Below are 18547 nucleotides of genomic sequence, written 5' to 3'. Positions count from 1 at the left end.
TCCAATTAAGCCAGTCACAATGTCATTAACGCATAAATTAAACAATAATGAAAGAGGCAAGTCACTAGTGCCACAGGGATCTGTGGCACTAATGACTTGCATCTTTTGGGATACCACTCTTCTATTCATATCAAACAGCCAAATGAGCTATCCAACTCACTAGTACTATCTAATCCCATGTGTTTCAATTTAGCTACTAGCTTGTCGTGTAGCAGTCTATCAAAGGCTTTGAAAAATCCAAATATACTGCTCTGTATGCATCTCTTTTATAGTGAATTTGTCACCTTGTTGTGATATGTAAGCAGACTACTGAAACATGACCTTCCTCTTAACAAACCCATTTCCATCATAAAGAATACTGCTATTATCAACCCACTTCTGAATCCTCATCCTCACGAACTTCTCTAATGCCTTAACAACAACCTCAGACACACAGATTAGCCTATAATTTGTAGCCTCAGTATTATCTCTCCCCTACACTTGTAAAGTGCAACAATTTTTTTCTACCTTCCATTCCTTTGGGACTTATCCTATTGCAAGACTCATGTTAAACAGGTATGCCAAAGGTGGCATTAAGACAATAAAGCATTTCTTCAAGACAGAAGGCGATATACTGTCGAGTCCTATTGCCTTATTAACATCAAGTTTACTTAATTCCTCATACTTCCTGCTCATTCACCATCAGTCCCTCCTCTACCATACCTTCCAGCTTTTCATAATGTTGCTTTCATGAAGATGAAACACACTAATGATTGAATAGTGTGTTTCATCTTCATGAAACACACTAATGATTGAATAGTTCAACTATACCTTCAACATGGGTTATCAATCTACCAGTGTCATCAACTAGCATCAAACTCTCATAGCCATTTTTTCTTTTATTTACCACATATCAAAAGAATGCACTAAGATTTTTTTAGCTTAATTGGCTAATTTCTTCTTGTACTCCACTTTTGTGGTATTTGCCAATTGAGCTACCTTCCTGGCCTGCTCTTTGTACTATTCATGCAATTGATCATTACCAACATTCATCTCTTATGTTGCCTCCACATTACCTTCTTCCAGATTTCCCACTTAATCTCTTCATTCATCCATTTTACTCCTACCTTGTTTAGCCTTTTCACCTTTGGAATACTCAGAGATTGCTGCTGTTAAATAGCTCTTGATTAATGTCCACACAGCACCTTTCTCCTACCCATTCAACTCCTCTTTCCATGCTACAGCTCCCAGGTTTTCATAATCACCAGTCTTGTAGTTCTACATATCCCTTCTTTATAGAAGTTCTCATATGATAAGCTGCAATCCAGATAATCATTTCATATTCACCCCCACCAACCTGGAGAAGATTAGACACTCCATTCATAATCACATTCTCTGAGGATGAGTAGATCTAAGACACTGAACTCTCATGTGCCCTCTCTTACATATTGCACTATCAGAAACCAAAAAATCATATTTAATAAACATTTATAAGATAAGACTAATATCGTCAAATATAACAGAGCATAAAAGAATGAGAAATGAAATAAAAAACAAATTACGACTTTTAAAACAAATATGTTGGGTTGTTTTTTATGAGGTGCAGAAACATGTATGGAGAATGATCCAAAATCAAAGACAAGAAATTTGTGAATACATAAACATACCAATCACTGAAAGTGAATGAACAATGGGAAAATTATTTTATCCAATTATATAAGGGCAAAGAAGAAATACAAATGTCAGAAATAATACATCCAGAAAACACAGTTAAAACTGAAATAAATAATAATTATTTCATGAAACAGTCATTGCAAAACTGAAAAATAGGAAATCAACTGGAATTTATAACAAAATGCTAAAATATGGGATTAAAGAAATGACCAAAAACAGAAAATATTTAATTAAACATATCTTTTAGAAAAGACAGATTCTCAATGAATGGGAATTGAACATTATGATAGTGTATTTAAAAAGGAAATCAAATCTGAGCCCAAAAACTATTGAGGAATAAAGTTATCATGCACTACCCTAAAAATATGTACACAATTTATGAAATAAGAATCAGAATCAAGACTAAATTATAATGACCAACAACAATGACTTCGGCATTAGTTTACTGTAAAACAAATAACATAAAAGCAATAGAGTATAACAAGTATAACAAACCAATACAGATACAGATAGGCTAATGAGTGACTCTGCTAACGAATTTTTCGGCTAACAAAGATTTTTTTCGTTTGGACTTGTTTAATGAATGTTTTAGTGGATGCGCACACTAACATAAAGCAGCAAACATGAATGGTCGGGCCATTCCAGGAGCTTATCTTTTCCATCTGTGTGTGTGTGTGACAAAGAAATGAGCTGACCACATCACATAGGGAGACCCACCAACCCCACTGGGTTGTTTACGTTCGAGACCGCGAGAAGTGAGATGCCTCATACCAGTGTCAGTACAGTGCATGCTCCATGTGGCTGTGAATGCAAGAGGTAAGTGTGATAGCATTTATTCTTTACTTGGCTAAATTCTACTATGGGGGATTAATTTATAATTAGTAAATTCTATTCTTATCTAATTAAATAATATGCTATATGTCATATTTCTTTTATATTTTTCAGAAAAAATTTTTCTTGACAATGGGTCCAAAAAAAGTAAGCAACAAACCCAAGGGAAGCAGAAAGTTACTCACAATTGAGCAAAAGAAAGAAATAATTTCAGCATATGAAAGAGGAGTCAGAATTGTGGATTTAGCAGTCAAGCATGGCATAGCATCATCATCATCAATACAAAAACAGTACTACAATTTTGAAGGAGGAGGAGGAGGAGATTAAGGCAGTTGCAGTTGGTGTTAAGACATTGGCCTCTCAATGCCAAAGAAGTTCTGTGAATGAAGAAATGGAAAAGCTTCTGATGATCTGGATAAATGAGCGTCAAATGGCTGGTGACACTATGATTCAAGAGATGATCTGCAGCAAAGCCAGAATGATTTATGAAATTTGAAGACAAATGTGGCAGGACACAGTACAGCAGAGGAAGAATTCAAAGGAAGCAGAGAATAGTTTGAGAAGGTCAGGGATCCATAGTGTAATTAGACAAGGAGAAGGAGCCAGTGCAAATAAAGAGGAGGCTGAGAAGTTTGTTAGAGAATTTCAGGAGCGGACCATCGTTCATGGATACAAGCCAGAACAAGTGTTTAATTGTGACAAAACTGGGTTGTTCTGGAAGCAAATGCCCAAAAGAACTTTCATTACAAAAGAAGAGCAGTGTATGCCAGAGTACAAACCTATGAAAGATAGAATAACTCTTTTATTTTGTGCTAATGCAAATGGTGATATCAAAATTAAACCAATGTTGGTCTACCACTCTGAGACACCGAGAATTTTCAAGGAGAATGTTTGCAAGCGTATGCTTAGTGTTTATTGGAAGTCAAACACCAAGGCATGGGTAATAAGAAGCATATTCACAAAGTGGATCGTGGAGGTGTTTGGGCCAATGGTGAAAAAGTACCTGAGAGAAGAAAACTTGCCTGAAAAGGCTGTGCTTCTTCTGGACAATGCTCCAGAGCATCCACCTGGCTTGGAAGAAGATTTGGAGGCAGAATTTAACTTCATCAAGATAAAATTTCTTCCTGCAAACACCACATCTATTTTGCAACCCATGGACCAACAGGTCATATCAAACTTTAAGAAATTGTATACAAAACACATGTTCCAAATATGTTTTGATGCAACTTCATTTACCAGTATGACTCTCAGGGAATTCTGGAAGGATCATTATCATATCCTTCATGCTATTCAAGTCACTGCCATGGCATGGGATGAAGTGTCAGTTAGGACACTTAATACTGACTGGAAAAAGTTATGGCCAGACTGCTGCAAGATAAGAAGTGCTGTTTTTAGTGTTCAAGATGCTGATAATGCTGCTACAGAACTTGCTGCTGAAAATGCTGACATTGTAGATAAGATAGTGTCCTTGGGCAAAGCATTATATTTGGAGGTAAATGAAGAAGATGTAGAAGAATTAGTTGAAGAACACTCAAAAGATCTGACAACAGAAGATCTTGAAGAGTTGAAAAAGCAACTGAATCAGGAAAGAGACAAGGAAGATAAAGAGTGCTCATCAGAGGAGAAATAAAAAGGGAAGAATGCCAACAGGTGACATTAAAAAAATGCTGCACTACTGGGAAGAGTTTCAGTCTTTGGCTACAAAGTGGCATCCCAACAAAGCTGAAATGAACAGACTTTGTGCCTTGGTTGAAGACAAGTGTCTGAATCACTTAAAAACATTCTGAAAAAAAGAGAAGTTCAATCAACTTTGGACAGATTTTTGACTTCTCCTTTAGCAAAGAGATAGAGGCCAGCCACTGAAGAAGAGGAGACTTACCTTGAATAAACTTTGAAAATTTCGAAGAAGAATAGTAAAAACGTTGTGTACATATTTTCAGTTTAATAAAGTGTATATAATAGTGTCAAGATCGTCAGTTTTTCATTCTACTTTCCATTCTCCTTCATCTAATTGGGTAGTTATTCATCTGAACCTTTGGTGAGTTTTTGCCCTTTTATAGTGTGCTTTTTACAATTTTATAAAACTTATCTTTAAATAGTAGGCAGCATCCAGAACAAATTAAACGATTTTCTATAGAAACCTATGGGAAATCACGTTTTGGCTAACAAATGTGATTCCGGAACGAATTATCTTCGTTAGCCAAGGTATCACTGTACATGTATTTCACTGACTTAAAGAAGACTTTTGACAGAATCAGATTACAGGATGTCCTAAAAGTACTAAAATCAAGAAATATGCCATTGAAGATTATCAAACTGTTCAAAGATATATCTACACAAGAAATGAATGTGTAATAAGATATCACAATATAAATAAGCAGAAAATCCCTATAAGGGAAGGGATCAGACAAGATGATTTGTTAAGCCTATATTTATTTAAAATAATCATGGATGAAATAATAACAGAATTTAAGAAATAGAAATTAAGCGGAATAAAAAAAATCAAAAAATTTATTTCAAATTTGAATATGCATGATTTAGTAATTTAGTATTACTTGCAGGAACCAAAGATGATTGCCATAAGCATTTTTTTACATTTCAACAGACATGTTGTAGTTATAACATAACATGGAAATATCAATAGAGAAATAAAAAACAATGGTAAAGGGGGGGGGAACACACAGTAAGATGAAAACCGAAACTATTATGGATATAATAAATTTAGTTTAATCCTTTATCCAAGTGTGAGCAAACAAAGTTTGCACCTGAAAATATCTTCAGGACTGAGGCAAGGTGGTGCCTCTGTTGGCAACTCATGGCAAAGGTGGACCAAGCTCTCATCACTCCTTGTCTCAGTATTTCCCATCTCCCCTCAATGAGTCTTGACAGACTTTATGTCTTAGGAAGGACCTCCCTCGATGAGTCTTTTGACTCCTTGGAGGCCTAAATAATAATAATAATAATATTGAAATAAGTAATGAAATTTAAATACCTAGGAATAACTATTAACAGTGATAACCCTGAAGGCTAAGAATATATCAGGATGTTTAAATTCAACTATAATGAAAGATAAAGATTATTATTATCATCATTAAGAGAGACCTCTAGGGAGTAAGGGACTCACTGAGGGAGGCCACATGCTGTTGTATGATAGCCACCAGCTACCATACTTATTCTTGAATTCATTCACACTGCCTACACACAACATCCAATGCCACTCCATTCCAATCATGCACCACTCTCTGAGAGAAAAATCTACTGCTCACCCTCCCCCCTTTCTTAGCAGCATTCATTCTCAGCTTCCAAGGATGTCCTCTTGTCCTTTCCCCACCCTCCATAGAATGAAAAATTCCATCAACTGAAATACTGTATGACCCTTTCAAAAATTTGTGATCTCAATCATATTATCCCTCCATTTTCTAGTGCTTGCAGTCTACAAATTCTCATTCTGTCTTCATAATCAGTATTCTAAAATCCTGATTTTTTTTTTAACACACTCCTTTGCATCAGAAACAAACAGAAACTAGGAGACCAGACCTGCACACAATAGTCCAATTGAGGTCTTATCGAGTCCTTATAAAGAGGCAAAATAACATCATCATTTTTACATGTGAAACGTTGCAGCACTGCAATTATCTTTTGAGTTTTATTTGCAATCTTTGCTACATAGCCCCCTGAACTTCAACTTCCAATCTACTAACACTCCAATATCCCTAGCATGATCAGTTTCTTCTAGCATAATCCCACCAATATAATACGACATTGGATATGTAATCATGCTAAAATGCATGACTTTACATTTCAATGACATTGAACTGACATCCATTTTCCAGCATCTTCAAATCATTCTGCAAGTACTGCATATCAGCAGCATTCCTGATTACCCTATCTATCTTTGCATCACCTATACAGATATCAAAAAGTGACTTTTTGATATCTGTAAGTCAGTCATCCTCTTATCCACACTAATATTTTATAATGCAAAGCTATATTCTCCAATTTATGCAACAGTCTTCCATGCTGTATTCTGTCAAAAGTCTTAACAAATCCAAAAGTATCATGGTGTATCCATTCCCCTTGTCTAGTTCAATGGCAACATTATTATAGAATGTGAGCAAGTTGCTAAAAACATGACCTTCCTTAGTAAATTCATGCTGTTCATTGAAAAGTAGAGATTCACTATCAACTCATTTCTGACAAGCCCTAACCAATTTTTCCAAAATCTTCACCACCATTCCTGAGATACTGACTGATTGATAACTACTTGATTGTAAGCATACATAATAAAACAATTTAAGACATCTTTGTCAGATGTGTTTCAGAGAGAGATTTTGTTTAGTGTGGTGTGTGTGTGTGAAATGCATTTGTTACAAAAGAGTGAAACATTTGTGGAATGAAAGTGATATGTGATTTATAAATGACTGCCAGTTGTGTGGGATGATTAAAACAAGTGATAGCAGAGAGGAGAATGTCAACAAAAACATGTTGGTAAGAAAGCTAATGAAAGCAACCCTCTGGTGTAAACCAAAGCAATTGCAAAAATCAGGTGAGTGGTACAGCTGAGAAAAAAAAACAGCATGAAGTAGTGGCAATTCTGTGATGAGAGAAGATCTTAATGAAAAAGTGACAATTTTAGCCAGGTATTCTCTGTTCTGAGATTCAAATTATATAGCATGGTCAAAAATTCTTATTCAGTTTATGCAACAGCTCTAATACCTCCTCTTCATACACCTGAGTTTCTTCAGAAGAGGTAGCAGTGAACTCAATAATGCATACACTAGGTTGATAGCTTTTAGGAAAATTGGCACTCGTTAGTTGAACACTCTCTTCTGCATCTGTCACCTTCACACTATCTGCATTCAGAAGAGTTATTCTTTCATATTCATTCTTTCTTTTACTTGTAGCATATCAATAGAATTTTTATGGGATGTCTTTAGCTTACAGAGCCAGTTTCTTTTCATACTCAAACTTAGCTTTCTGTACAACAGTTGCGATTCTTCTAGCCTGCTGCTTATAATTTACATAATGGATACCTTTATGCACACAGTATTCCTTCTACATCATCCTTTTCTTATGAATCTCTTGCTTAATAAGATTACACACCCATTTGACTCTTACCTATTTATTCTTCGAACTCTCGGGACACATTCTGGTATTGCATAATTTAAGCATTTTTTTAATTGTTTCCCATGCACTTTCAATATTCTTCCCATCCAGCACCAATACCATTCTGCTGAACTCAGTATACTCTTCAGTTGGTCATAATTTCCTGCTTTGTAGTTCAGCATGTAATCTTTTATGAATGGAACATTCATAAACTTAGTGAATACTGCATGATGCTGTCACCAACCAGAGGCACAAGTTACACCTTTAACTGAAACACCCTCTGACACTATAATTAAATCTAACACTCTTTGACCTAGAGTTCCTTCTGTCACATGCTGCTTGAGGATCATAACAGCTGAATAAATTCAGTTTCATTCTTCTCAAGAGATTTTACTGCTACTCAATTAACATTTGGATAATTAAAGTCAGCCATTATTACTCTTTTTGTGCTCATTGTCTCTATTTGTTGATGCATTTCTTTGTGCTCATTGTCTCTATTTGTTGATGCATTTCCTAGTGATCCATGTAGATAACCAGGAAATGATCCAGAAGGATTGACATCTGATCCATCTGTAATAACATCCCATTATGTATTTGATTTTGTTAGATTCCACCTCACAACAGATGGCTTCAAACTCACTGCCACATGAAATATTCTTACTAGTACTACAATCATAGGTCTCAACACGAACTGGATTCAAGTCATCCAATATCATTAGCAGCATGCCCCCCCCCACCTCCTCTCCTATTTATCCTTCCTAAAAATACTATACTCTTTACACTCGATACCAGTTAGTATGTCTGATTCTGACAGGCAGGTCCCCTCCCCCCAATGCCTACAATCTGAGGTCCCAACATACTGACCAAGGTAACGAACCCTATCCCTTTGTTTCTGATACTTCTAGCATCTATACAAGATTTAAGAAAGGAAACAAAAATAAAAATATATTAGCTCATACATGTGAAGCAAGAATAGAAACATAAAAAATGTGCTATGTAGCCAGTATAAATTGGAGGAATATGATGCTTCCAAGTCAGTGTAACTGTGTCTGGGTGAAATTTCTGTGTTAAGGGAACTAACGAAGTTTAAAAGAGGTGTTGTTATAGGATGCCATGTTGTGGACCTATCTATTCAGCAAATTGTTGACAAATTGGGCCATTCCAGGTCAACAATCAGCGATACCATACTGAGATGGAAGTGCAGGGATTCAACTGCAGGTGGTACTCACAGCGGACAACCTGAACATGACCATAGGGTGCTACAAAGGATAATATGTAAAAAAAAATATTAAAAAAATGGCATTTGTCAGCTGACAGGTGGAATGCAGAGTTTCGGGCATTGACTGGAACATGAATCTGCACAGAAATATTCAGAATCGATACTCAGAACATGGGTTTCCCCATAGTAGGCCCACAATATGCAAGTCCACAATGCCCGAATCAAATGCAGCTGCATTTGATTGTATTTCCAATCCACTGTACACATCAGCAGTGTGTACAGTGGATTGATACTTGGAGATATGAATTATGCTATACCTTCTATCGAGCAGATAGGCAGGTGTTGGTGTGGCGGATGCTAGTGATGTCTCTGACCAGAATATGTAACTCCAGTTATGAAATTTGGAGGCGGTGTGATGGTATGATCCTGTTTTTCCTGGTTCGGCATCAGACCTCTGTTGTGGTACCATGAACATTAAACTCCAAGGATATATCTGAACATTCTGGAAAATGCAATGCAATTCCTACTTTGTGGCGTTTCTGTAGAATTCACCATTGTCTCTTTCAGAAAGACAATGTGCCATGTCATATGGCTGGTGCTGCAACTGGTTTATGAACATGAACGTCACCACACTTGACTAGCCTTCACCGAGTCCCGATCTCAATCCTATTGAACATCCGTGGGATGAACTGGAGCGTCAAGTGAGATCAAGGGACATCAGCCCCACAACAGCCCAGGACCTCATAACATGCCTAAAGGAAGAATGGCAAAATTCCCATTGATTGCTAATGTACAATTGTAGAAGTATGTCCCGTAGATTACTGCAGTCATCACAGTGAAAGGAGATCCTATGTCTTATTAAGGTGGGCACCATGGCTGTTTGTTCCTCACACTATGAAGTCCATTGATTTCTTTTAGAGCAGGGTGTGTATGTGTGTATTCTCCAGACGATGACCTTGATATGAAGATTTTACTATAACACGGTAGTTGTCTCCATAATTTTTTAAAAATGAATGCTGATCACTGTGTAATTATGATAGAATGGGTTTTATCTATCGTGAGTACAATCTCCTTCAGTCTGCCCTGCTTCACTAAAAAATATCATAGCATAATACTTGCTCCAAATACTTTAATAATAAATAAATAAATAAAATAAAAATACTAAAACAAAATACTTCAACCACTTTTTTTTTTGTTATAGCCAAATGTAAATATATCTAATATTTGTGCAGTGATACTAAAATTCACTCGCATACAGAAAAGAAAAAAAAAAATAATAAATTAGAGAAAATAACAAAAATGAAAATTTCAATGCTTGAGCCTGTATACCAAATAAGAGCAGATAAGATAATGATTTTTTTTCTTCCTCGTGCTATATAAAGTACAGAATAAATAGATGGGGAGAAAAAAATGTTATATGTGTCATTTTGTTTCCAGCATCTCCAACAGTTTTTTTTTTTTATTTTAAATATTCTCACTTTTGAGAGGTTGCAAACCTACAGCAAACTGATGCCACGTACAAGCAGGGATTAAGATAGAAGGAAACTGTTAAGAGTCACAGAATGTTATTGAAGCATTGCTGGTTGGAAGTAGCAGGCTTTTTGGATTAGCATCCCATTTCTGCTAGCTTGCGTGGTTGGCTGAGTGGTTAGCATATCTGCTCTCCAGACAAGAGGCTGTGGGTTCAAATCCCACCAGGGATATGGATATTTGTGATTGTCCCACTAACCATTTACCATATGTCCTGCTGTAACCTGTGTCCTTGTACAGTATGGCCTTTGATGTCTTTATGCCATAAAAATCAAAAAAATAATTAACCATTTCTACTAAAGTTACAATAGTGCAGCTTGCATTATTGTAACTTTAGCAGAAATGGAAAGAATGATGGACAGATACCATCATTCTCTGTATTGAAGAATGCCCATGGAATTTTATAGACAAAACACAATGAAAAAACAAACCTCCTCCCTCTGTGTAATGGTGGCTGGAAGGCAAGTGCCCTCTTTTGGACAGAATGAAGAATTTTTTGCGAGTCTTTGCACCACCCCAAATGTGAAAGACATAATCAAAGGTTCAGCAGATTTGGGATTTGTAATAAGATAGTATCTGAACAGATGAAAAGTTATCAAAAATAAGGGAAGAAGAACTAAGATTTCTTTATTTGTGAGGAAAAAAGGCAGAACTATGTTTTGGGAGCAATAAAAGTGACTAGCTTGTCATCATCATCACTCCATTGAAAAATGGTGTGTGGAATGTTTAGAAAATTAGTTGAAGATCTTGAAGCTGGGAATGTTTGAGCATTGCAAAGTTTGTATACGATGAATCAAGCATTCTATCATCAGCTTGTCATCATCATCACTCCACTGAAAAATAGTGTGTGGAATGTTTAGAAAATTAATTGAAGATCTTGAAGCTGGGAATGTTTGAGCACTGCAAAGTTTGTATACGATGAATCGAGCATTCTATCATCAGCAAAACTATGGATAGGGTTCGAGGTCAGCAAGAGAAGAGTGTTTAGATAAATGAGGAAGAAGGTGGAAGAAAAGATGAACACTAGCATTAGTACACAAATCTTAAGAGAGAGAACATCACCTACTATTACATGTAGTGAATGACCTACAGGAAACTGATCGTCCAATTACAAAGCAAGAAAGGTACACCATAAGATGTCAGTTTGCTGAGAAGGCCCCTGTGCTAGAACCACCGAGTCACTCATTAGCAGATATTTCTTCAGGTGATGAAAAAGTTGAATGTTGATGACTTCTTCCATTACTTTAGTGAGCAATGATGCGAGATTAATAGACCAACAGTTTGATTGTATATTTCTCACTCACTCTCTCTCTCTCTCTCTCTCTCTTTTTTTAATGGGTTGAAAATGGACTTGCATCCATGTTGTGAGGTGGATGTAGCAGAGTATAATAGGGTGTAAGATATAAAGGACAAAAGTTAGTTCAGGAGTGCAACTTGGGCAGCAAAGGAGATATACCTATCAGAAATCTTTTTTATTATCTAAGTTGTTCAAGATTCTTTTAATTTATTTCTGGCAGAGGGGCCACAAGAAGTATGTGGTGGTACTTCTGGAGATTATTTGCCTTGAGAGAATGGAGATGAGATTAGCATTTCCAATTTTGATATCAAGTTTAATACTAATTTCCTTCATAATATGATCCATATATATATAATGAATAACACAGGGGATAATGTACAACCTTGTCTGACACCAGATTTAACATCAAACCATCTTCCTGTACTTCTTTCAATTCTAACTGCTGACTTACAACTCAAATAAAGACTAAGTGTTGCTTGATATAATGCCCATTGACACCATATAACTGTAGCATTTTGAATAGCTTTTCTCTTGACACCTTTGTCATATGCCTTTTGCAGGTCTTGGAAACTATATCTTGATTTCAGAAGCCATCAAACAGTACTTACTTATTCTTAGAATCTGAAATGTGTTCTTTAAGAAGTGCAGATCTTTGTTATATTCCCACAATTTCTCAACTATTTGTTGTAAAGTGAAAATCTGATCCTGACAGGCTCTATTTGGCCTGAATCCAGCTTGTTGTTCACCAAGTTTCCCTTCCACATTCCTTCACAACTGTTCGTCAAGTATATTTGCATAAATCTTACCATGGAAATACCTCTAATTCTCACATTCAGTTTTATTTCCCTTTTTACATATGGATACTACTATGAGAGCTCTACTTCAATCATCTGGAATTCGTCCCTCTGTCCAGGCCTTCTGAACTATGTAGTATAGTGACTGCAAGACTTTTATACCTCCACCTAAGCATTTCTGGTCAGATATCATCTACTTCTGCATCTCCACATTTCAAGCTTTTGATGGCTTTTTCTACTTCAAGCATGAATTTGCATACCTGTTGAGTATTTTTTTACCACTGTGATATCATTTTATCAAGGATATAATTTTCTCCAGTTTTCATGTCACCTTTATCATCTCCAATTATTTTAGCACTCTTTCGTCCATTTCTGAGCTCGTTTCAATAGTTCCTCCCAATACATGAATTTATTCCAGATGCTGCCATAAAAACCACCCATAATCTTCTTAGCCAGAATGACAGTATGGTGAGCAGGTGGGAAGTACTGTGGTCCCAAGCAGTATCACCTGAAGTTTGTAATTACATAAACATCTTCCAAAAACCATCTGGATTTGACCTGCCCAGGAATATATGGATGACGGCTAACAGGATTCATAGACGCCATGGTGTGTATGGAGACTTACTTTTAAAGTGGGGGTAAGATACCAAATCCCAACTCTGTGGAACTGAGACCCAAACTATTCACCATATAGTACAAGAATGGGAGCTGACGGCATATCCAGGTGACTTTAAGGATATCTTGGACCTATCCCAAGATGCGATCAACTGGATTAAAAACCTAAATGTTAAAATATCTTCTGTCTGATGCTTGTCATAAATTTCATATTTGTATTTGCCTGAATGTAGATACTTTACTTTCTTTTTTATTTATATTATCATATATGTGTATCTTATCTATATTCATGTGTATTTTCTATTATTATCTTATTGTCTTTTAACCATGTATACAAGCCATACGATAAATAAATAAATTCAACAACCTCCAAAATATTTTGCCACCATCCTGATATTTATTTTCTATGTTCTTACCAAAGTCTTCCCAACTTTTGTTTAGCTAGTTTTACAATGTTTAGCTTTCTTACATTTGTCTCTATATTCCCTATTATTTGCGAGGAACTTTTGATATGTTTTCTTCTTTTCCTTCACTGCCTCTAACTTCCTGTGTCCACCATGGAGTTCTGATTTTTCTATCCTTACAGACAACCTCACTACTTGCCTCTAGCTGAATCAATCAGTGTTTTCTTCAGTGCTTGCCACTGAATCATCAAGGTTTAGTTCCTTTCATTTTTTCTTGAATAATGCTTGTGTATTTTAGTCTACAGTTCACATCTGAGAGCTGCTCAACTTTTACTCGCTTTAAAACTTTCTTACATGTTCTTTTCAATATGCCAGCCTGGCTGGCTGAGCAGTTGGCATTTCCAATCTCCAGCCAAAAGGCTGTGGATTTGAATCCTGCCATGAGCATGGATGTTTGTGATGGTCTGTGAAAATATTAGTAGCTGTAATGGGTGGTGAATGGCATTGGTGTAGTTGGTGGATTGAGTAGTGGAGACAGAGTTGTAGAGTAGGTGCCCTCCCTCAATGAGTGTTTGGACTCCTTGGAGGTGTCACGTAATAATATGAAAATAATAATAAAAAGGGGAAACTATGAAAGAATTTGGAATTCCCAACAAAACTATAAGAATAATAAAGAATCTATATGAGAAATCTGAAAGTGCAGTATGATGGAGGACATCTTAACCAACTGGTTCCACACAGAGAGTGGAGTAAGAGAGGGATGCAATATGTTACCGAACATGTTCAATCTTACACTGGAAGAAGCAACCAGTAAAGCCTTAAACAAAGAAGACTCCGGAACCAAAATATATGGGGAAAATATAACAAACTTAAAATTTGCAGGCAACATTGTATTACTTGCAAACACAGACGAAGATCTAGAATGAATTTCTGATAAAATAATGGAAGAATGTATGAAATTTGGATTAAACCTAAATATAAACAAATCTAAAATTATACAAATAGGAAAAAGAAACACCAATCTGAAAATTGAAATTGATAGTAACAATCTAGAGCAGGTAGAAAACTTCACCTACCTCAGAGGAATAGTTCAGCACAATGGTGAAATTACAAAAGATATAAACAGACGAATTAGCCAAGCATCCCAAACTTTTGGACAACTAAATAAAATATAGATGTTAAGAGACAGCAAACAGGTAGCAAAAGTAAGAATCTATGCAACAATGGTCCTTCCAATACTTTTCTATGGAAGTGAATGCTGGAATCTCAAAAATGCTGAAGAGAAAAAGTTATTAACTATTGAAATGGGTTGGCTAAGAAGATTACTTGGAGTATCTCTGCTGGATAGACTAAGAAATAAAGATATAAGGAAACGACTAAAACAAGAAACAACAATAACAGACAAAATCCAAGAAAGAAGACTGTGATGGTTTGGCCATGTGACCAGAATGGGAACAGAAAGATTACCAACTAAAGCCCTGTCTACAACAATGGAAGGTAAAAGATCCAAAGGGCGGCCCAGAATTGGACGGTTAGACAAAATAAAAGAGGACCGGAAAACCGAATCACAAGCAATACCAAACTGGACAGAATTGTTCAGACTCCCCAGGGACAGACAGAAGTGGAAAGAGTTCATTCAGCCTCATCATCATCCACATAGATGATGGAAGAAAGAAGAAAAAGATTAAAAATAATAATATGGTGATAACTTCCAATTTCAAATCCTCTGTACACTCTGGTATCCTGCACCAGGGAGAAAACATCACTATCAACAATAACATAGTCAATGCAACTTTTCTTATTCCTTGCCTCTTCTCTCCATGTGAATTTGTGCACATTTTTATGTTGGAACATTGTGTTAGTAATAACCAGCCCATGTTCTGAGCAGAAATTCAACAGGCATTTGCCACTGCTCTTTTCTTCAAGTTTTCCCAAAATATTTCTGTGTGTCTGCAATCATTTCCTACTCCTCTGCTTTTTAGATCTTCAAAAAGGACCAACTTTTCCTTTTTCATTGTTTTAGTTGCTTTCTCTAAAGCCTCAAAAAATTTCTCCACTTTACCTAGTAGAACCTTCTGTGGGATCATAAACACAAATAAGTCTCATTGTCCAGTTCCCCATTCTGATATCTGCCCACATCACTCTACTTGATATTGCCTACAAAAGATTATCCTCATATTTAGTGTCGAATAATATAGCTACTCATTCTTTTCTCTGATTGTTATTGCCTGAATATAACACTGTATTTATTGCTTAGAAACATTTCACCAGTTTTGTCTTTTTTTGTACTTCAGTCACCCCTATGATGTCGATTTGGTGCTTATCCAGTTCTTCTGTTAGCTCCATTTCTTTGCCATTCAGGCTTCTTATGTTGATAGTACCGATCTTGAACTCTGGTGATGTTGAGCTGGAATGTGTTTTAGGATTTGTTCCAGTAGCTCATTTTTTGATGGTTGCCCTGATTCCCTGTCAAAAACAATGGGGGCCTTGTTTAACAAGGTGATGCTTTAGCCAGCATCAAGTTCTGTCATGTTGTACCATCAGTTTGCATTGTGCTTTAAGCCTATAAGAATACAATTTGGTCAGCTAAATCCCAAATTGCCAATCAATCCTCGTTCATTTAGTATCCATGAGATAACCACAAGAAGGTGAGGATTGGACATTAGGTCAGAATCCTTGGTCAGTTACTTTAAAGGTCCACATTCGTTTAAAGGCTATGTGGAGGTCTCCTTTTAGTTATACAGCTTTGACCCTTAACAACCCTGGATAAAGTCAGAGAAGAAAATCCTCCATGGAATTGAGAAATAATTGTTTTAATCTATTTACCTTGTTTAGTTAAGTTTAAAATGATTAATTAAAAAGTTTAATCTGTTTTTGTAAGCATCACACAAATCAATTAACTTCCCTTCCTCTTTGTGTTACTCAGAAGACTTTAGGGTCGCAAATTACCTTCTGCTCATCTGCTTACCTGATATCCATCCTCATTATACTCTTAGAATTGCAGCTCTTAGTTCCTTCATATTACAGAATTCCTATTCCAATAATTGATTAGGGTTTGCAGTAGCAAGCCCTCATCATTTCAGTAGAACCATCAATGGCATTGATGTGAACCTTTGTACACCTTCCTTGAACATATGATTTGTGCTTGAAATATGCTTTTTTTTTTTTTTTTTGAAAGAAAAAAAAAATCCATACCATATGGGTATGGATTTAGTATTGTATCGAAAATGCACTTTATTTGGTTGAAAACTAATAGAACCATACGATCAATCTCTATATGTAATGGTGGAATGAGTTTTCTCTTCAGACTTTCCTGTTAATGCAGGTATCCCTCAGGGCTCTGTCATTTTATCTAGCTTCTTCCTGATTTATATACCTGCTCTCACTGTCTCACCGACTGTAAACCCTATTCACAATTTCTCCATTCATCCTACTCATACAACAAGTCCTTACAGTGCACAAAAATTTCAAGCTTCAAGATCATCTGAAATAAGTACCCTGAACACTGATCACCACAATTTCCTTGACTGGGGCAAGACAAACCTCGTTACTTTCAATATTTCTAAAACACGGTTTTGGCTGTCTTCTAGCAAAAAAAAAAAAAAAAACTTAGGTCTTCTAACTTACTTGTGCATCGGCTGAACAGTCAAGACCAGTTCTCTTTAATGAGACAGACTTTTAGTCCAAACTTTTCCTGCCATAATCACATCGCTTCTATAACATCCTCACTTTCCAAAAAACTTGGCATCCTTTTTTACTCAAGTTATTTACTTACTCTGTATAAATCCCAAATCTGGTCAACCTTGGAAAACTGCTCTCGTATTTGGGGTGGTGCACCTAAGACCTTCCTAAAAATTCTTGATTCTGTTCAGACAAGGGCAGTTCAGTTAGTTAATGTCTTAAGATCCGTTTCTGCATTCCCTCTCTCCTACAAATATTTCCATGGCAACTGTTCAGCAGAACTAGCATCCTAATATTATGCCTTCCATTTTTTTTGCAAGCTCTACAGGAATTCAAGCTACAGATGCTCAACATCCCTTTCCAGTTGAAATGCATACTGAATCTCCTACTTCCAGACATCTTTCATTCCATCCTCCTCAATTATATGGAATAGTCCCCCTCATGAAGCATTTCCAAAGGACTACAACTTCCAACTGTTTAAAAAGAATATCAAGATACTACTCTGACCCCAATCCACATACACAGCATTCATTTGCTATAGGCCCTGCTGCTTCTCATGTCTGCTGGAAGTAACACACACACACACACACACACACACACACACATATATATATATATATATATATATATATATATGTAGAAAGTTTTTTATCTTGGGTATAATATATGTTAAAGATGCCAAGCTATTTTAAACCTGGTTTTACTCCATTTCCCAAGTAAGCAAACAGACAAGTAAGTCAAGTTTGCACCTGCAAGTAGTGCAAGTCTGGGCAGGGTCACCCAGACTTGCACTATTTGCAGGCACAAACTTGACTTACTTGTCTGTTTGCTTACTTGGGAAATGGAGTAAAACCAGGTTTAAAATAGCTTGGCATCTTTAACATATATTATACCCAAGAAAAAAACTTTCTACATCTATCTCTCATCCTGAGATTTTTATTTAATAAGGTCAAAGCACCTTATGGTAACTTGTTTTGGTAAAATACTTATAAGCTATGTATTACTTAAATCTTAGTATTGCTAAGCCTGGCTCCCACTGATGAGACCTCAATAAAGGTCGAAACCGGTCTGGGTAGTGGCCCCCTTGCCTTTAATACATAGCATCATACATCTCCTCCAGGAGATGTGCTTTGCATTAAGGGTAAATATTAAGAATAGTGATCAGAGCTTATTCCACCTTTACCACGAGTTGCACTACGTGCGGGGTCACCCAGACTTGCACTACTTGCAGGCGCAAACTTGACTTACTTGTCTGTTTGCTTACTTGGGAAATGGAGTAAAACCAGGTTTAAAATAGCTTGGTATCTTTAACGTGTATATATATATATATATATATATAAATAAAAAAAATACAGCAGAATCTTAAAAGCAATCTCTGCATAATCTTAAATAAATATGTGATTTTTAGAACAAAAGA

At 36.2% G+C, this 18547-nt stretch overlaps 1 protein-coding gene across 5 annotated transcripts in view; it reads right to left on the bottom strand.

The window, feature by feature from the left end:
- Dpck (Dephospho-CoA kinase) overlaps nt 1-18547 on the bottom strand; it is a 118011-nt gene that overhangs the window by 91035 nt on the left and 8429 nt on the right. For 2 of the 5 annotated variants that reach the window (XM_090394959.1, XM_090394960.1), the window contains exon 2: nt 5250-5427. The exons of the other annotated variants lie outside the window; for them this stretch is intronic. In XM_090394959.1, the coding sequence (XP_090251085.1) occupies nt 5250-5325 (76 nt within the window). In that variant the 5' untranslated portion in view covers nt 5326-5427. The remainder of the gene's footprint in view (nt 1-5249; nt 5428-18547) is intronic. 5 annotated transcript variants of the gene reach the window in all.

Source organism: Typopeltis vanoorti, chromosome 6 (genome assembly GCF_054136105.1).
Source record: "Typopeltis vanoorti isolate ZY-2024b chromosome 6, IOZ_Tvanoo_1.0, whole genome shotgun sequence".
NCBI classification, from domain to species: domain Eukaryota; kingdom Metazoa; phylum Arthropoda; class Arachnida; order Uropygi; family Thelyphonidae; genus Typopeltis; species Typopeltis vanoorti.
This window is presented reverse-complemented; position numbering and strand designations above follow the sequence as displayed.